At 31.2% G+C, this 22,760-nt stretch overlaps 1 protein-coding gene across 4 annotated transcripts in view; it reads right to left on the minus strand.

The window, feature by feature from the left end:
• LOC100880389 (fibroblast growth factor 8b) overlaps positions 1-22,760 on the minus strand; it is a 144,037-nt gene that overhangs the window by 44,717 nt on the left and 76,560 nt on the right. For 3 of the 4 annotated variants that reach the window (XM_012291195.2, XM_076535257.1, XM_012291196.2), the window contains exon 2: positions 2,381-2,426. In XM_012291195.2, coding sequence (XP_012146585.1) covers positions 2,381-2,426 — 46 coding nt within the window. Of the gene's footprint in view, positions 1-2,380; positions 2,453-22,760 lie in introns of those variants that run through there. The other variant, XM_012291194.2, reaches the window with a different exon arrangement.

Raw genomic sequence — 22,760 nt, forward strand, 5'->3', positions numbered from 1 at the left:
CCAATACCTGGATACATTACAATTACTCGTGTTCGTATTATAACGCTATAAATATTGAAGTATTCAAATTATGAATACATAACACCGACCGCCAAAGTGTTAATTTCTTTAACAGAATCAAGTGACAGACTGCTTATGGTGAGACTACTTCAATTTCTCCTGGAACCCGACCACGTTTGAAAGTGCGGATAAGTCTGACCACCGCTACTATACTACTACTATCTCTGCTATCCTTTAAATGCTAAACATACGGCTGTGGTTGAAACTTTTTTATGACAATGAGGTTGCTGCACGCAACGTATGCACTTCTGCGTAGCCGCATTGCAGTATTGCACATGTATGTGCACATAACGACGAAGTCTCCGTTCTCTAATTAATTCAACGGCATCATTATGAAGGTCGCGAATCAACGATTCCAATTATAAATTAAAGGTCATTCAGATACCAATACCTTAGTTATTCGTTAAATTTTCACTTAATTGTTGCCATCTGCGTTTACTATCCGAGAAACAGCTAAATTTATTTCAATCGCACCAACTGCTCTTTTAATTATTTATCGAATTGACAATCCATTTATTGCGCGGCTCACAACCGGTATCAAGGATACATAAATTTATTTAAACGCAATTTAAATCTACTCCAGATAATTCTGTTCCAATCGTCCTTCCTTATCGTACAGGATGCATTGATCATAGGTCTCAACCGTAATAACTTGTGCTCGTTGTCAGTTATCAGTTATGGAATAACTATTATAAATGTTTGGTACTAAAACTAGAAATACAAAGATGCAAAGAAGCAATGCTATCAGGAGTATAAATTTAACGTGCTTCACTAACGATCAACGTATGAATTAGTAAAAATGACCGATACGTGTGATTTAGCGTTATACAAACGAAATGCTACTTATTTATAACAATAAGAATAGAAAATTTCAACGATATAATGTAATATTTCAAATGTATTTTAGAAGCTTTTTTAATGAATTTTCACAGGTCCCCTTGCATTCGGTATATTTATTTTGTAGATCAGCACACTTCTAACATCACTAGTAGTTTTCTTTTGTAATACAATAAAGACATCGATAAAAATAAGGTATTTGAATTTGTAAACGAAAATGTTATATAAATAGAACATTTCCATTACTTTAATAAATTTCCCGAACCGTAATCAACGTGTAAAATACTGGAAAATTTTTGGTATATGTACACAAAAGGAATCACCACGACTGCAATATAATATTACAGATTTAATTGAAGAAAACATAAATATTAAACAATAAGCTATATTTTAAATGTTTATAAGCCTTAAAAATTACGTTGTATAATCACGTTATGCAACCAAATAGTTCTACATAAAAGTACGATATTCTACCATGATAAAACAAATGCACGGTATAGAAACGCATAAAGATATTCCATGTTACCAACATAAAATGAAAAATCGTTTCACAATTTTAATGGATATGCCTGTCTAAGTGTTGATCTGTGTAAGGTAAGGTAAGTAAAAACATAATTGGCAATTTAACAGTTAGTAAATCGAGTTTCGGCACGCGATTCTACGGAAGTTCGAGCATTTCTTCGCGAACGGGTATCTCTGATCTGACCTAGTCACCATTCCTGTACAAAGACCTGGCACCTATATATTATGCTTACACATCCATCGAACTAGTAAAGTATGCAAAACTTCACGGAATCCTCGCGAACGTGGCCAAAGCCCTCGTTCAAATTTTACACGGCTCGTTAGAGGCGACGAATCTAGGCCAGCAATATTTCCCTGGAACTATGAACGCAAAGCGAAAACACCCCGGACAGCAGGAATTCTTTTTTCGATGTAATCGCAAGAAACTAGAACGATCGTATCTCTGTTCTCTGCACATATGTACAACTGTTTCGTGCTTTTATTTTGGACCTCTACTGGGCTTGGACGAAATAATGGAACCACTTCGTACGTTATAGTTCACTATATTTAAGCGAAACTAGGACAAATGCTGCGTTTAACTGTTTTTTAGTTGATTTTGAGCATCATAAGAAATGTTTAAGAAAAAATTTAATTAAAGAGGTCAGAGAACTACATTTTTATACAAATGAATTTTTATGCGAATGTTTGCAAAATTACATCTAGTTTTAAATTACTACAGATAGTACAAAAGGGGAATATAGCTTGAAGTTGAAGGAAAATATTGATTGCAAAATCATCGCTCTACGTCAAACTATTTTGGGGATATTAAGTTTTGCGTCACTCAAAATTTAACAATACTACAATATTTGAGGGTTAAATTTTCGTACTATGTATATAATGTAAATTTGCTCGACGTGATTAATGATTCTAAGAAACGAAACGGTGTTATTCTTTTTAATATTAAGCTGTTTTGGACACTTACCATCAGGAGGCACAAAATCTTCGCTAAAACGGCAAGCTGTGGTAACCTATAACATGCAAAAAATAAACACATTAGTCAAATTTTATTTAGTATCAACTATTGGATAATTAAATAATTACGTATTTTGTTCGCAATCTGTTTTAAGTCAGTGATAGATAAATTAGGATGAGTGTGCATTAATAAGGTATGAAAAATTTATGGAAATTCAGAACCTAATAATTTAGAAATTTGACAATGTGAAAATCTCTTAATGAAACTTGAATATTCAAAAATATAGAAGTTTTAGTTTTACTTTACAAATTCAGAAATTTACTTATTTGCATTTATAAATCTATAAACTTATTTATTTAGATACATTCATACACTTAGAGATTTAGATACTTAAACCGTTGGAAATTTAAAAGTTTCAAAATTTAACAATTTGGTTATTTAGAAATTTGGTTATTTAGAAATTTGGTAATTTAGAAATTTAGAAGTATGAAAGTATTGCGCTTAAAAATTGGAAAATAATGAAAATTCCAAATTCCAAATTAGCAAATTTTTAAACTACTAAATTCTTAAATGTAAAGGGATAAAAATTTGTTAATTTAAAGGAGCGAAAATTTAAAAATGTAATACTCTAGATATTCAAAACTTTAGAAATTCAGAAGTTTAAATGTTTATTAATCAAAAACATGTTTATTAATCAAAGCTTGAATCTTAAACCGATGAGTATATTATCAGTACCTTAATATCATCAAATCACGTCAAATTTTTAAGATTTTCAAATCAACCACTTAATATGCAGCAATGTAATAACACGGTTACAGCCGGAAGAAAATTTTTACAATTAACGTTTGCTATTACATCCATGAGATATCAATTGGTGGCACGCAGTGTAATCGTTAGTGATCTTCTCATAATTTATCGTATGCAAATAAATTTCGCGTGATTATGGAGTACGGTCCCACGCGACGGAGGTTACTATTAGTAGCAGTACAAATTGAAAGCATGAGATGCGATGGATCGTTTCTGACAGATAAGGAATACATATACAAGATAATTAGTGGTGAATATAAATTATGGCGGACAGATTGTAGAGTAGAGTCTAGTTCATGATTCCTATCTTTCGTTGTGAAACGTTAATAATATTCCTTTAAGTGACACAACGTCAAAAATCTTTTTTCTTGCCATTTCTGCTCCTAATTTATACTCGACAGAAAGTGCTGGCCGTTTATGGTTGAATAATATATTCTTGAATGGTTAATTTCACTGCTAGCAAGAAACATAATTTGTTTAAATGTTTGCATTAGTAAAATCTGCGAGTACAGACTCGACGAAATATATACATACTTTCATAATCAGGTGAATTATTTTATCAGGTGAATTAAAATGTGCTACACATGTTATACATATAAATCAAACTGTCCAGCTCTTTCTCATGTCGTAAAATTGCAAAAAAATATTAAAAATAGCACACATTGATTGCAGAAAATGGTATGTTTGTACAAAAAATTAATGATGGAAGGAACATATTTTAAAATGATTTTTGCAACACTTGTACTATTTCATTACGTAGTACACGGTGTTTTCAATCAATTTGTTCAAAATAAAAATAAAATTCATGTACATAAAAATATAGCATATTCTTTATTTACGAGAGTAAAAATGTTTAATCAATTTCATCAACGACAAAATGTCTTACAAGTTAATTATTTGTTTCGAATTATCATAAGAAATGCTTCACATGAATAACGAAAATAGGCGATATATCTCGACTAGATATATGAATTAGTCATTGTTTCGTGATATTCATCATGTAACAAAAATTGCGGTGCGAAATGTCTCGTCCGCAGCATCATGTAGACGAAATTATGGTAGTATGATATGTTGTCCATTTGATTGTATTTACGACATCTTGAAACTCGGATATCTCGCTCTTTGTAGTGAAAGGGTTAATCCTTATTTGAATGTGGCCTATCGATATAACTTTGGTAGACAGGCAGAATTTATTGCGATTTATCAACGATTTTTATAAATAGTAAATATAGTTTATTTTTAGATTAAATTTCTAAAAATTCTACGTAATGTTTCACATATGAATTGGATTGTGTTCATATTTCACTGAATGATAATACTCGCCAAACGAATATTTAACCTAATCAGATAAGAGTTAATCTGGATAATAATTTAGCCTCTGACGAATACAGGTTTTAAGCCATATTTTGTTTTGAGTGAACTGCAGGTAATACTTTTGTTTATTTTCATTTAAAAACCTGGTAGTAAATTTCACAATGTTTCATGAATCGTTTAATGTATTACTATGCTTATGATCGTCAAGGGTTTAATTATTGCGTCGCAAAGTACCTCATACAGTACACAAAATGTTCGTAATTTTATTTGTGAAAAGTGCTCCTCGATTATCTCCAATTAATTTACCTCCGTTTCACTATGGTAGTTAAGCATTAGTATTGTTACATTTTGCCAAGAAAATTATATTACTTATCATAATTTCTGCTAAAGAAATGACATTTTATTAGATTATATTTATAATTAAACGTAACAAACTGGACATTATGCAATGACAATATTTGGATATTACGGAAGTCCTAAAAATTTATTTTATAAAAACTACTTCACAGATTAGAATGACTTTTTACAGGTTATTATAAGAATGTCTTACAGTTGATTTTGTAAAGACGACTTACTATAAGATAAGTTATACTATCATTCTATGAATCATGTATGTTTCAAGAGATACAATCCAATAAGGTTTAAATTTTGACTTTTGTCCCTGTTCCTTGAGATATGGTTGCAGAGTGCGCGGTTTCAGTGACAGGCCAATAATAACCCATTCGAATTAAGGAGAACGGATAATGAACATTTCCAACGTTATTGCTGCCGCCGGTGTTTCTGGTTACCTATATTCTGTAACACGAGATGCATTTGCATTATGCAACTCGTTGCAGTGGCTCACCGCATGCACCTCGTACGCAACTGGGTTATTATTTACAGCCGAGGGCGTGTTATCTGTCGTTGCTCTTAATTTCCACGTTTCCCGATTTCCTCTTTTTACCGTCTCAAGTCTGCGACATTGAGGAAGGTAAATCACAATTCAATACTATATGATTAAACAGATCATAATAAGCATAGGTGGATAATTTTTGAGAAAGTATGTAGACTGTGAAATGTGAAACGTTGTTTACTAGATTAACAAACGTGGTGTTTAATGTAGAATTGACAGGTGCTTTCGCATGTTCGCTAATGCAAAGATACTTTGATGAAATGAACCTGTATAGTTATAGTAGTAATAAAGATATAATAATCATGATGATAATGTGAGCAATGATAATATATATGTATAGGTAAAATATATATACCTATTGCACTAGTTTGTTCATGATTAGTAAAATCAAAATGCTATGAAACACCATCCTGATCACTCACTAACGTATGCCAATGTACAAATCAAATCGTGCTAGATACGACTTCTTGTCAGAGAATCATACTTTGGTAAAACTAGCCAAAACCCACAGTAAAATTGTCAAAAGTGCCGAAAGGTGACTAACAGGGGTTTGGGAGCGGAGAGCCCCCAGCGAGCGAAAGCGTGTTAGATAATATGTTCCAGCTGATAAAACATTCCATATTGTTTTATACAATACACATAAATATAGATACTGAAATACAAACATGCTAATTTGCTTCAATTGATTATTAACATCGATGTCAGTGCCGTAACACAGTTATTACATTTTTTGAATAAATAAGAGATAATTATGATAAGAATCCAATTTTATTCATCAATGTGTTATGTTAATTACGATACTACTGATTGAAAATTTAAATTTATTTCTTAAATTGAATTTGAATCGTTAATTATACTTAATTACCAATTGAATTTGAATTATCAGTTAACCTTCTATAGAATATTATCGTTTTTATTATTATTTCTGACATGTTTCATGTCTTTTTATTTTTAAATATTATTGCTAAAACTTATTGTTTATAGTATTTATATACTCTTATTAATGAACAGGTCATCAATAATTAGCAACGGAAATCAATTAACAGTATATGGATCAACAGCATTTCATTAATCAAATTAAAACAAATTAAATTAATAAGCACGAAATTATTAAAACATACTATTGTTGTCTAAAAGATTAGATAACTTAATGAAGCGTTAAATTTTAATTATCAATTAGAAAAAATTGGAATGAAGGATTAAAATTAATCTTTACATACAAATCCCATTTTTTGTAATTAGCGGTTCTTATTAATGATTGCAAGCTAAACCTTAATTGGAAAATCTTCTTATTAAATGTGAATTTCAATTCTCAATTTGCCCAATTTAAATTAATAACTACACTTCTATTTTCTACTCGAAAATCATTCTACTAACAATTTAATTCTTAATAAAAAAATACACATTTGTCGATTGTAAGCTAATCACTTAATTGTTAATAAGGTAATTAAAAATTTCGAAATTTTGTCTATGGTTTACCAATAACAGATGCACAATATAAAATTTGGATAATTTTGAAAATAATTCTAAGTTACTTTAATTGCTGAATTATTTAAATTTTCACAATGGCGAATAACTAAAAATTCTATAGATATAAAATAACAAATATTGTCGCTGTTACTCATATTGGCAAATATAAATTGAAAATCAGTAAATACTAACTTATAGAAGTTTTTAAAAACCGCCATTTCTTTCTGTACTTTAAAAATAGACACGATACAGTAAAAGTATAAGCGCTTTAAAAAAATATTGTATATTTCTTCAGTTATATATTACAATATTTCAAAAATTACTTTAAACATAAATTTCTCTTTGGAGTAATGCGTTATCGTTTTGCAAAGTTATTGCATCTGATGTTTTCTGCAACTGTACAAAGTTTGAATGAAATCGGTGTCCCAAGGGGCGTGCGCTCCTCTTGTAAGAAGTTTCGCTTTGATCGTAAAGCAAAATTTGCACGATGCTTCTGTACATTTATCATCCGGTATTCAGTGCGATATACATCAAGTCATAATGTGCAGCACGATGCAGCAAACGCAGTCGACTCGAATTTCGCGGCTTAATTGCATTGGTATGACTGCCACGGAAGCTTCAAATGAATACTTGACCGAATACGGGCCATACACATGCAAGCGTTTCTCGAAAATTAATTTGTGTCCCAAGAAATTATGAAGGTGCGTTGAAAGTGGCTTTCAAATGCGATGAAACCGCTGTTATAATTTCGCACACGTATAGATTTTTATCAAAAAGAATTAATATCAGATAACCGAGAATGTTCTTGCCGTTTTAACTAACGGAGATAAATGGTTTTGATCCACAAATTGGATCAGACAATACTTTAAGACTGACTTAACTGTAATTCAATATTTGTCGTGTTTTCTTATTTGGTTGTTGCTTTTTTTTATTAACCAATATGCCTGCGATTGCCGCAAGCAATGTTGCCGAGAAATTAATGTACGGATACCGCATGTTTCTGATAGGTTGGCATGCAAATCAATATGATCCACGAATATCAATTTATTAGAAGTATGCAATACATTATAAATACCAACTGATGGAAAGATACAAGTCAATTTTGACATCATGTCACAATATTTTGTATTACTAAATTACATCTATGTTTATATATATGTTTATAAATATTTATAGATTACGCTTATAGAGTACATCTATATTTATAGTTACAAAATAAATCTATATTTATCAAATATAGCTTTATTTATATTTACAGAATACAATTGTATTTATAGAATACATTTATAGAGGATACCCAAACTCGGTCGAGAAAAACTTAGGACACTCCATACGTGCCCATATCGTTAGAGTGATGATTAATTTTTCAATCTCGTGCATCGTACATCATTCAGCTTTCAACTCAGAGCATTAATGAGTATTCAATTCGCCGCGATTGCTGTTTACATAATTGCAAAGTTAGTCATACTAACGTTTGGCTGACACCGCTTAACAGCTGTCACGTTAACGACCATGGATCAAGTTGAACAGTAGAATACGCTTGACCATATTCCAATACGCAGGTATTCATGGTATCGACAGGCGTGGGATACATTAACATTCGAATTTCTCGGCAATCGTTACGTAACAAAGAAAATGTTAAATTGTCGGAGTTTCTGGACAGAAACTGAGGAGAAGAAGAAGGATAACAAGGAAAACAGCCGTAGACTATGTGGCACCGATCATAATAAACGACAGCATGCTCTCCGTGAAAAATCCAGTATTTCCAGTATTTCTAGTATTGACGAGAAGAGTTGTAGTTGTCATCGAGGACGAATGGGAAGGTGGGACTTCGAGGGCGATTCCGCCATTCCGAATATTTCCACGACCTATTCGAAACCTGATTCGCGTACACTCTAACATAAAAATACAATTTTTCTTCTTAAATTTTCGTGATTTTTGTGAAGTATGCATAGAAATATTAAGTTATTGCATAAATATAAAATGGTGGCTTTAAAGATACAGAAAATCTCACATAATTTGATGATAAAAAACAATTATAGTAAAATAATGTCATCAACATATGTATAATCATGATATTTATAAATTAACAATTTATGAAAATAACCACACGAATTGTTTGTTAATGCTTTTAACACAAAATAATCGTAGCTTCTTTTCTTTTATTTTGCGACATACGAAAGAAAAATTGGAAAATTTTGTGTTATTTCATTTCAAAATTATACGTAGCATTATGCTCATGCAGCGTACGGTTATTATATTAATCTTATATTAAAAGAGCTTTTAAGCTCATTTATCTTAACAAATTAGATTAAGTTAAATTGTCTTCCAGAAAGAAAATTAAACATGCAGGGACATCACACGTTTCAAAATTTTAATGCCTTCTATCTTTTCTAGATTAAATTACAAGCTTTTTTTAAGCATGCCATATTAAAGAAAAAGTGAGAGTACAATGCAGAATACATTTCTTATTTTTATTGATTTTTTTTATGTATTATTAATTTGTTTTGTTTAAAAACGTTCTGTACAAAAATTTAAAATATTTCAGTAATTATTGATTTTTATCGGCATTATATTTTTTAGTGAAAGAACCTACTTATTGAAAAAAGGTGCAATTTCATGCATGAAAATTAGAGCCAGTGAAATGACGGAAGATATGACACATGAAAGTAATATGAAAATCACTTCTATTATAAGCATTTTTTGTATTACGAGATTGTTTCATTATAAATCAAATAGAATTTCATGATATAAAAGCACAACGAAAAAATGGCACATTAACTTAAAACTTGAAATGTAATGGAAATTATTATATTAAAATAATGGCATTTCGTCAATAGTATTCGTAGAAAATGGCTAATTCGTTCAAACTAAAAATGATTAAATCAATTTACAAAACTTTGATAAGAGTATTAAATCCATAAATTACAGGAAAGAAAATTCTTGTCGTTGGAATAAAATTACAAAAATACATGTATCGAAAGTTAGAAAATTATATATAAAATAAAATATGTTAAATTTCATGAAAAAATGTATGAAAAAAAATGCATAAAATTAATTTCATTTAAAGCTGTATGATAACCGCATTTTTGTAGATAATGTAAGTTACTTATGTTCCTAAATTGTTTAAACTACTATTTAAATAATCTTTATGTAATAGGACAATTAATAACGTATTAACAACAACATATTAACAATCAATACAAAAAAAATTATTTAAAATCACATTGAAAGTAACTCAATAACTTAATCTATAGAAAATTTCAACTGAAAACAGTTTGAGTCAAAAATGATAAGACAGGAGTAATTACAACCACAACAATTTTTGTGTACATTTCTGTTCAATAAAAATTTGTACAGTCTGATTTATTAGCAGATTTCTTATCAATACTGTTGGTACAATAGCCAGAAACTCAAAGATCATGATTTCTTTCAAATGTTACGAAAATTGAGTGTAACAAAGTACCAAGGTATTTTATGATGAAATAAATCTTCAACGACACACACAGTAACGAACTAATGAATGCTGTTTCGTTACAAATTCGCTTGTAAACAATATTTTATAAGCTACTTCAGCACGTCATTAATTCTGTCATAACTCACCAAACTGCCGTAAACATATCTGCGCGTCACCACTTTGAAGTGTCATCTCAATCCAGGCACAGTAAGTAAAAGAAATCGTGACACTGATCCGACTTAAAGACCGAGATATTTTCTTCTATTCCTATGTATTCGATAACTTGCCAGCTTTTTATTCGAATTATAAAAAAGGGACCGCACAATTTACGACCAATAAATGTCGCAGTCAATAATTCACGATCTAAACGCTTTCAAGTATCACCTACTTAGCCGGAATCTAACACCACACGGCGTTCGAGTATTTTCTCAGGAACTGATTTGCTTGTTCAAGGAACAATTCACAGTTGAACCCATAAACTGGTATTATCACTTTAGATTTAGTAGTGCTTTAAATTCATCTACGGTTACGTGTCCAGATTTCACAAGAATCTACTCGGATTAGCCCAGATTATGTGGTATCGTTGTCAATTGCTTCGTAATGCTGACGTAATGGACAGACTGCACGTGGACACCGGTAAAATTGGATCATGACAAAAGTGTCCGTGTGTCTACGATTTGCTACGACCGTTCTTCGTCACAACATTAGAAACATCGACTAAGTTGTATTTATCAAGCTGCAAACTATATATTCAAATGTCAAACTAGGTATATATCGACAACACTGAAAAATTTCTACCAAACAGTTGATTAATTGTCCTTGGTCACAATACTGAAGTAAAAGAGTCCTATTGACAGCTACACGACGGTAACTCTGTTGCGCGTATCGACAGACGTCTTCAAATGTCAAAGACAATTTCTTCGCAAAAAGACAGGCCAGGATCCGGAAGAAGAGCACAAGTCGCAAACGAGATTTGTTGTCACCGGCACGAGACCAGCACGATGAATGCTGCCGAGGATACAATCCGGCGTAACATCCCCGGCCACGTGGGGACTCATCTAAAGGGGATTTTAGTGGGGATATTTGTCGCCTGCCGCGTGAAAAACTGCCAACACTTGAATAGGCCCCGACATGCCGATGAAAAACGCGACTACTGACCCGACGCCGATGCCTCTCAGCTGGATACCGCCTGTCGACTAGATATATCCTGCTTGGATTGTCGTTATCCACGACAATCCTTCGTTCGTCCTAACCAACACCATCTTGATGGTCACTCCCGCAGGATAATGCTTCCTTCATTTGGTACCATACACCATAAGATTGTTGTGTACCAAATTGATATCAAGACATGGAAAATCGGACATGATTTGGTAATACGAGAGTATTGTGAAATACTCATGATGTATTAACTTGAAGCATAAAGTTTTATGAATATTACTGCATCATCGTTTCGACAACATTATTATTAGAAAATAGAGGAGGATGGTATAAGGTAGACACATTTTAAGCTTACATGAGTGTAACGTTTTATTTCTTGTTCAGAAGTTTTTGTATAATAATTTTCCGTGTTGCAGTGATAAATGTATTATTATTAAACAATAGAAGGGGTGATGTAAGATAGGCACATCACTTTACATAAACATATTCTTGTTCAAAAGGAATAATGTTTTACTGTAATAATTGTACATATTGTAGCAACAAAATATATACTTAAGTGTAGATTATGCGTTAACAGAAATTAATTTTGTTGGCTTTTTGGGTATAAATGAGAAACTAATTTGTAAGTGTTTTCACCGGCTTACCCGGTGATTAGGTAGGACGATGATCATACAGAGATAAGCTGGTTCTGTTAATTTCGTGATTACAATCTTGACATTTGAATAATTCAGCTATGATAGTAGATGCAAGATTCATATCATTGTTTTTCATACTAATAACACTGTGTTCAGTTTTCGTTTGTTTGATATTTTATCTTAATCTTGGTAACTCTGAAACATATTGATTATGAAGCAAATGAATTGTCCTGTGAATATAATAAGTTCATCATCTCACCTTATGTAAGTTAAGTAAATATCAAAATAATAATTAAACAACAAAATCATTATGAGTCGCTATATAAGATTAAATTTCGTATTCTGGTCATGTTATACTGACTTTTATTGAAGTATCTATTCACTAATATATGATGTTACATGTTACAAACTATATTTGTGAAATCATAATTGCACTTTGGAACTGACCAATATGCTCAGGTTGTGAAACAATAAATAAAATATTAATATCATGATTTAAAAGTACAATGTGAACTTGTTAAAAAATTTATTTTTGTAAAAATATTCCGAATACTGTTAACTTCTTCTATTTTTGTACACGCTGAAGATAAATATAATCAGTGCCTTCATCACTCATAAATTAATAATAAAAACCAAAAACACATTTTTAACATCACGCTTCGAATGTCTAGTATTCTATCGACAGTGACGGTCTTCTTTTAAATCTTGAACTTTAGGACAAGAAATATGTTTTCGCATATAATCATTATTCTCATATTTATTGATATGTATTAACATTCTCAAGTAACTTTTTAGCAAATATAATATAAATATGAGAAATCAAATGTTAAAATCAAAAATTCTTTAAAAGTCAGAAAAAATAATATGCAAATAATAATGATTACCAAAATTTAATTCGAGATAAACTCAAACATTCGGACTGGAAAATATTGCAGGAAGTACAGGATTCTACAAGACCACTCAGTTTCTACGTTACTTTTTTATTAATTTTTCCTTATTCACATTCCAAATGATGAAAACGGTTTCATTTTACAATTATCTGCAACAACGACCTTTATCTTACTCATACTTGTTAAGAAGCTCAAAGTTATCTATCTTTTGAGACTCCTAGGGTAACTTTCCCCCTTAACGAAACATATGTTCTTTTTTGCGGAAAATTCTGCAACCGTTACAGAAAAGCGAAGAAAAATATTGACATCTCTATTGACGGAACCACGAAATTTACTACCTTTCTAGTGATCGAAGCACGAGCCGCTCAGTTCGAATGGTTTAGCAGGCTTTCAGTCTACAGAAAAGTCACCTGGCGTCACCGACAATGGTGAATCCCAAAATGTTCCTTAAATACTCGGTGGCAAGTTACGACAAATCACTCGTATCAATGAATTTTCGACGGCAGCGGTAAATTTCGTGACCAATTGCAACGCAATAGCCCGACACGGTAACAATCGTAATTGTTGAGTAATATATGTGATCAATCTCCTATGAATTGAATCGGCAAAATACTGCGACAAATCATTCGATAATTTAATCTGAACGGAGAAAGCATATCTGGTAAAAGGGAAAACTATATTGTTATACAATTTGCGTGAAATATGTAAAAAGTGCGTTAAGTAAATGTACGAGGTGTGACCCAAAAGTAACGAGACTGGTCCAATAAATCATTGTACCTGTAGAATCAGTTCTCCGTGACATTATCACCTTCAAAGTAGTTCCCTTCAGCATTCACACACTTATGCATTCGGCGCTGCCATTGCTGGTAACAATTCTGGAACCAGGTTTTTGGAAGTCCTTTCGGGAGATTCTCCGTTTCTGCCTGAACCTCTGAGGTGAAATGACTTCCCATTAAGCAAAATTTAACTTTAGGAAATAAAAAGAAGTCGCATGTATCCAAATCAGGTGAATACGGAGGATGCCCCATTACAGTAATGCTTTTGCTGGTCAGAAACTGCTTGACAGACAGTGCCGTGTGAGCGCGTGCATCGTCCTGGTGCAACAGCCATCCATCGCTCCACAACTGTGGCCTTTTTTTCCTAATTTTTTCACTAAATCTTTTTAGTACTTCAATGTAATAGCGTTGGTTAACAGCCTGACCACTGGGAAACCACTCAATCATTACAATTCCATTAATGTCGAATTTTGATTTTGGCATGCGTGCTTTTTGGGGTTTTGGGGATCCTGGAGACTTCCACTCCATTGACTGGCGCTTACTTTTTGGGTCATAGGTAAAATTCCATGTCTCATCACATATTACAAAAGAGTTCAACAAATTTTACAAAAAACTTGATGTTTATTCGCTGTTCGCTTTTTACGTTAGACACTTTTCCGGCAGAATGCAGTTGCACGTGTTCACTAAATAACGCAATATGTACTTCCAAATGGTATGACCGATTCAATCGAAAGGGTATAGCCGGATAAGGTAGTCAAATGTGCTCTTGAGTCGAATTAGAAACCCAATTCGTCAGTCGGTAGCATATTCAAAAAAACATCTCACACCAAGTTTCAACCCCCTATCTCATCCGTGGGGGTAGTAAAAGGAGATATGTGGGATGATGCCACAAAAACAATTGCTGCCAATTGCATTATTTTTTCAAGATACACATCGAGTCTCGTTTCTTTCGGGTCACACCTCGTATGTTGGAATTGATATGAATGTATGGTAGAGAACTGTGGAGTTATTGATCTAATTAGAAGTTTTGACTGAAGGTAGCATATATTTCCTACGCGTTGTATGCTTACAAGTTGTTATACATGTATTATATCGTTGCGTGTTATTATAGTCATATATCTTATGAATAATAAGCGCAATATACATATATTGTATTTTATCGCCGGGGGATATATCGTCACGTACGAGATCGCCACGCGCGGTATAACTAAATATTATATGGCTATGTTTTAGATCTCCCATGTGTTGTATGGCCATTTATTAAATCACCACGCGTTTTATTTCAATATTTATAAAAGTGGTAGAATCACTCTAATCTTTGTTTAGTTATGGCAATGTATGAAACTTGTCACTCATTTTAATTGTAAAATACAATCGTAAATACAAAGATAAAACTGAAGTAATAACATTGTATTCTTATTAAATTTTTGTTTTTGCGGATACCAACATGAAACACAAGATACAATATTTATATATTATTGTAATTATCTTAACTTAAACAATTGATATTTTAACTTTAATGTCTCCAGTTTTTTAACCATGATATATTTTGTATCAAGTAATTAAATATTTTATATTTAAAACATTCGATTTTATTATTATATAATTACAATTATTCTGACAATTTGTTTTAGTGAATCGTTTTATAACTAATAATTATTTATTATCGATTTTCAATATTTATTGAACATGTTTTTCTGAAAGCAAACACTTTTTTTGCATTTAAACATTAACGAGGTTGTATTTCTTCTCTAAAAATTAATAATCGTCTATGTAAATATATGTAATAATAATAAAGTAATCAGTACATAATATACAATTATTTGTTTGACAAGAATGCACAATTTCAAATTTACTGATTAATTATAAATTAATTAATTTTATTATAAATTAATAAATTAATAAGAAGAAAAATAAGAAGAAAGTAATACAGTTATCAGTCAATTAATTTTATATTTTATATTGAGTATATTTTATAAATTAATAATAAAATTATATAAAATAATATAAATAATATAAAACAATAATATAGAAAAATAATGTAAAGTGCAAAAAGTTTATAACTCCATATAAATAGATCTTTTTTTTATATGTATGAAATATATTGGTAAATTTTGGCAAAAAGCTGAGACCCTGTATATTCGAGTTCCGTTTATTAACCCACTATCATGTTCAGTAATTAAACAAATAAAAATTTGTTTGTTTATTTTATATTTAACTGTATTTTTTTGCTTAATTTGAACGAATTATACATACATGTTTTTATGAAATTGCTAATTATATATCTTTGCAAATATATAAATACACATTGTATAACCAATTTCATCAAAACATAACGTTATACTTGTTAATGAATACATTCATAAAATAGTAATCTCTCATATGGTAAATAAAATACTTTTAACTTTCATTGAAATGAAGTAAACGATTAATCGTTGATATATCAATGTGTACTATTTTACTCCGTAATTCGAAGCTATAATACCACAGCGAAATTTCCCATTTAAAATTGTATTTTTTGAAGCGTGAAGGTAGTTCTACGTCAACAGAGAGGCTTGTTATCGCGTCGATGTGACATTGTAGTCGTAAAACCCTAATCTCTTAGCTTAAAGGGGTCTTAACATCTTCGAAGCTCAAATTTACCCTTCTCTTTTTACTTTAAAGCATTCCGTTACACGATTGATCGCACATCTTATCGATTAACATTCAACTATCACGTTATCGTGAGAAAGAAATACTTCCCTATACTCTGAAATTCCTTTTGAATTTTTCTGGATTAAAAAGCTCTGTATCCAGAATTACTGTGTAATTATTAACTATTACTTCTTTATTCTATTTATAAATCATTTTTACTAACTCTTTTCTTTATTAATTTTCGATAAAAATGTCTAATATAAAAATGAAATATTTATGTATTTTAGTAAGAAAAGTATAAGTATTTGTTTATTTTCTATGCTAATTGATTCGTATGTTTTTAAACTATAAATTTATTACAAAATATTAATAAATTATCTGAGATATCTAATATTTTTATGCGCTATATCTTGTAAGTCTCAAATCAAATTTTGCATTCTCAAATTTGTATTCCTTCTAAATAACTTTTCTTTAAATCAGATTTTAAACTTCTTACATTTTTAAGAATGTTATTGTAAGTTATTTTCGAGATATCGTAATAGGCATTCCATCGCTAATAGATAATATCTAAAGTTGGATTCATCGCTGGCAAAACATTGTTAACAGCCACCGTTCAAAAAGATGACTAAACAAGCACTTATTCTAGACAAACATGATTTGTATACCACGAAGAACTCTTCGTTATTCCTTTACAAAAAAGCACCGGTACACTAATTTGCCTACTTCGTCCAGTGACGTTTGCTTGTCTAGTTTACGCAAGCACTTTTCCGTTTCCCGAAACAGCAAAGTTTCTTTGGTTTCTTCCATGAAAAACTTTCATTGACTCATCATTTATTCCATGAAATCGTTCGGAGCATCACCATGGAGTTCGTCATCGTGCTGCATTTTTTGAATTCGTAATTTACCGGTAACACAAGATTTATGCTGACGCATTTTCCGAAACATATGAAATTTTAATTTTTAGTAAACGAATTTGATGTTTCTTTATACCTATACAATCCTTCGAATTTACATCAAATTCCGAATACACAGTTAATCACTATTAAGATAGTTAATCATATCTTTCTCTTAATACAAATTTCACTGTGTTTTTGTATTATTATAATAAAGCCTAAAAATAAGTAAGGTCGAAACATTAAAACAGAATGGCAAATAAATAACAAAGCAAAAACTATTCTGGTCCTAAATGTGTTGGATCACCATAAGGAGTCTCATGGCAATAAATGGGTTCAATCTCTTTTGTTTTTGTCTGCGATTTAGGAAAAATGCCTAAACATGAGACGGTTAGGGGTTTTTTCGAATCGTGTAAGCACGGCATGCAAATTATGTCGTTGATTGAGCCGACTATTTTATTTCTTTTTTTTACGAAGAGAACACTCGTGGCTGGTGGCTGGTGCCAACATGAAGTGGCAGATAGTAGTCGTCGACAACGTCTGCTTACGGGGAACGAGCTAAGGAGACGAGCAACGATTGAACGAATCCTGAAACGTTACACAGAGGACCGTTTTCAAGTGTTCCTTCCACGGTCAAGAAGACAATCTGCAACGGGCAGGAAGAAGAACGATACATGAGGAAGAAGAAGACGAAGAAGAAGAGGAGTCACGCGAGAAGAGTACGCGACGTGGTTTTTGCTTCAAAGAGACGTTCCGCCGGCGTCACATTCATTCTGACACGCTCCTTGTCACTTTCTCCTTCCCTTTTAGATGGAAAAAGTAACTATAGGAAGAATGTAGGAATTCTATCCGCAAAACTATTCGATTGCACAAAAAGGATTTTTGTTTTCTTGATGGAGATATTCGATGATAAATTTTGTATACAGGGTGTTTCGTATATACTAAACATGTTAACATTTACAAATTTCAAAACTTCGAAATTCCAGAATTAAAAAATTTTAACTGTTTAATGATTACAAGAGTTCAAGATTTTAAGGCTTTATGGTTTTAAGGTTTTAAGGTTTCAAAATTTTAAGTCAAGCATTTTAAAATTTTCTAATTTTTGAATTTGGAAATTATGATATGTGAACATTTAGGAATATGGTAAAATTTGGAATTTTGGAAATTTAGAATCTCTGAGAATTGGAAGGTTCAGAAACTTCAAAATTTAGAAACTTAGAGCCGTTAAGTAAAATTTATAAATTTATAAATTAAAGAATTTGGAAAATTCGGTAATCTTGAAATAAAAGAATTTGGAAAATTCGGTAATCTTGAAATAAAAGAATTTGGAAAATTCGGTAATCTTGAAATTAAAAAATTTGGAAATATGGGGAAATAAGAACGTATCGCTGTAGAGATTTAAACGTTTTAAAAGTTAGGGATATCAAAATTTGGAATTATAGATCTTCGATTATGTAAAAACATGAAGATTTAGGAACTCGAGAAAAAAATTCAGAAACATAAATTTGAGAAATTAAAAAATTCAGAATGATGGAAATTGGAAAATTTAGATATTTGGATATTTGAATGATGTATTTTTCTTATAATTACATTTTATATTATGTCAAATTTCTTCCCGTTATCGTTTCCTTTTATTTAAACTTTCATTTGCATTTTACTTGCTCTAACCAATTATAAAACTATAAATCAAGTTAAATCTTCTCCCGTCCATTATATTTCCGTTTCTACAGAGTCTTACTTCGTCAACAAATAAAATGAAATACCTTGTATACATCATCGTAGATCCATAAATGAAAATTGAAGTTCTCAGAAATTTCCAGGGTCAACGGAACTGTATAATACGATAGTAAAATCTTTCGTGAGAAAATAATACGTCAACTTTCACCAAGTTGGTACTTAACACCTGCACCACCGACATCCGAAGGTTTTGTTTCCCAAACAATCGACGGTACACGGAGGTACCAGTTTATTGCCCACGGTAATTCTCACGTCGCGTCCTTTTAATCCCTGTCGTATAGATTTTCATGCTCGGTGTCACCAGAAATAGCCGACGATGAATCACCGTGAAATAGATCTCTTACCCCATCGATCGAGTATGTACCAGCTAGCTGGGTTCCCCGCATTCCTAGCGTTTTACTTTTAGGTCTACTTAAAAGGGTTGGATAGCCCGGAGGCTCTTAGGGCGGATATCGAATTCAAACGAGAATCCAAAGGCTCTAAAGGCCGAGCTCGAACGAAACTATTAAACAAGGCGCATCCTGCGGGACCATTCATTATACGACTCGTCTCGTTAGTTAAGCGAGCGCCAGTTAAGAAGGCCACAGTTAATTGAGTTTTAGGAATTCATTTCGTCGCCGATAACCCGCCGGTGGCCTTTCCTGTTCGCGTTCGCCATTACCAACGTCTGAGAATTTCGAACATTACAATATTTTTCGGAAGATCAACACCTTTACTAGCTTCATCCGATGAAATCTCAGCTAAAACCTGTAGTTAATGTCCTGTTACTATACCTTTATACGATTTATTTTCTATCTATAAAACATTTAGTTTTAAATTCCCGTAGATATTCCCTATCATTGAGGAAAAAGAAAGAAACGGTACAACTTGATACTAATACATCGATTGTATTTTATCATCGAATATCAGCAATTTAATGATTGTTCGTTGATTTTTACAGGAGAAAATAATCATTTTGCAATGATTATTTGCATTTTTAATAGATATTTTTAGAAAATAAGGTAAATATTTAAGTTTAACATTTTTTGACAAGCAGTAATGGCGCTTACTTTGTGAACTCAATCGTTTTGATTTAAATTTCAAAATTTTTAAATTCCCAAAATCCAAAACTACAAATTTCTAAGCCTCAAATTCTGAAAGTTCTTAAATTCACAAATCGTTAAATTCTAAAATTCTTTAATTCTAAAATTTTTTAATTTTTAAGAAATTGATTGAACGAAGCGAGAGTTACAGCCGTCATAGATAGTCAGGTAGACGAAGCATCCCTGATTGAAAAATTATTCTAATTTTCCTTAACTTTTCATTTCTTATACATTTACAACCTTATATTTTTTATTTACCTTAGAATAATATTTTCTTTTTTCGCTACATTTTCCTTCGAATGTGGTATACGTAAATTGTGATAAATTCGTGATAAATTCAGAATTCCATTAGAATTCCATAAAAATGAATCATTAATATTACAGTTACGACATCATACGATTAAATAATAAATTAATGAAATTTGTTAAAATATTTCGTTCGAAATATACAAAAGTGAATTTTTAGAAAAAACATTTCTAAAATTGTAATCCATAATAGCATTATATTTATTTGGTGATATTTTGTAGTAATTTATTAGCTATGAAATATTGTTTATATTGATACTACGTTATTATTAGTATCACGATACTAATAATTTGATATAGAGTTATCTAATATGCAGCTGGTCCCAAAATTATATAATCATATTAGATATTAATCCAACGTAAACAGAACATATTCTTTTTAATCATTCTATAAACGTACGAAGTTTTATCCAAATTGACGAATGGGTTCATTGTTTTTCTTTGCTAATTATTTGTGTTACTTCATAACATTGTCAACTATGTAAGCGTGTGCTATGCGAGATACATATACATCGTAAGAATTATTGCCAATCGTCGTTTATTTAACGTACGAGAGAGCGGACGACCGGGAGTCGGTCGTCAGTCGACGGTTGCCCAAATAAACACGTTTACATCGATTCTTGGATTTTTATTTAAGCCATCCTTACAACTAAAATTATGACAAGTTCTTGTGAAATAAAATAAAATTAAAACAAAACCAGCTAGAATTCGTATACGTATTATAATCATTTCTCGCGTTACTCACCATCGGCTGGACTAGATTAATGGAGCAATTCGTTCAACGACACGTTGCTTGGACTCATTAGTTGTTTAACGAGAATATGATTCATCAGCAAGTGCGACGAGGAAGCATGAAACGTCACGGAAATGACGTCAGTGAATCAAGCGTAAGTGTACGCCGATATTGAACGCGTTCAATCACGCGCTTGGCTCAATCAACACGATTCAATCGCACATGTGTATGTCTGTGCAAGTACGTAAATATTTCACTTCTGTCGAATATACATATAATGTAGCTGCATTCAATTGCGATGCATATTACAGTCATGGACGAAAATAATAATTCTTCTATAAATGGCACATTTCTAGTATCAAATAATCGATTTGAAAGTAGGTAACAGTTCTAAACTGCATCGATAGAAATTTCATACTAAACACGTTACAAATATTTTTTCATCTTTTATCATATTTTATATTTATATAATATTTTGTTGTACTTATAGCATTCTATAATATATATATTATTTTATATTATTTACAAAATTTTAGAATATTTATAATATTTTATAATATTTTACCCAGATACATAGAGTTAACTATCTAATAGTCAGCATTGCTTTTACAGTTCTTTCATGATATCTCCATGACGTCAAAAAAAATATACACTTCTATAAAATAGAACCAAAATAATTTGAACGCTTGTTAGTGTTTTCCAAACACCTTTTTGCAACTGAAATATATTATATGATTCAACACTTTTTCATTATAAAAGTTGTAATACGCAATTCTTAGAGGAGTTCGTTAAAGCACAAAGTTGATAGTATACTCAATCTAACATAAAACATTGTATTGATTTCATATTTTTTAATTAAAACAACGTATAATGTACCTTATAACACGTAATAAAATTTAAAAGTGCATTCAAAAGAATTCGTTTACATGCTACTTTTTAAATATTTCCACAAACGTTCGACGTTATGTATTATGTTTAAGTGTTTTTTATACCTTCAAACAAGTTTTAAGGATACAACCTGTTATAGTTCCATGGCGAATCTTGAATATTTTCCTTTTAGCTTTTTTATATTAGTGTCCTGAATATTAATTTACAATTTTTCTTATTATATTTTACGTGTTCCCACTCATTTTTTTAATACCTACATTCCCTACTTTACCTTACTTAAGTGATGTCTATTTAAGTATTAATAAATCGGAATAAATGTTAGTGTAGCAAAGTGAGAAAGAAGATTTAGTATTCATACAGAAACATCAAACGACGTGAAAATTATTTGCAGAATAACTGGTTTATTGATTTGTTGGCGAATAGTACAGAAAGGTAATACATACGTAATACGTATTGAGGCAAACGCGATTCATCTCGTTCACCGACCCCTTTGTTTATTCCAAAGATCACGTACCATGTTTTCAAAATATTCGTTAATGCACCAGTCATTCTTATCTCAAAGAAGTTGAGTAAGGTTAGATCTACAACACTGAATACGTTTCTGAACAAATTACTACACGCATTCAATTTTAAACAAAATAGAAAAATAGAACGATTCTATTTATACACAACAATTTATAGGTACAATATTGGTTATTATTAGTTTCTTTAAGCTCG

Source organism: Megachile rotundata, chromosome 9 (assembly GCF_050947335.1).
Source record: "Megachile rotundata isolate GNS110a chromosome 9, iyMegRotu1, whole genome shotgun sequence".
Classification (NCBI taxonomy): Eukaryota; Metazoa; Arthropoda; class Insecta; order Hymenoptera; family Megachilidae; genus Megachile; species Megachile rotundata.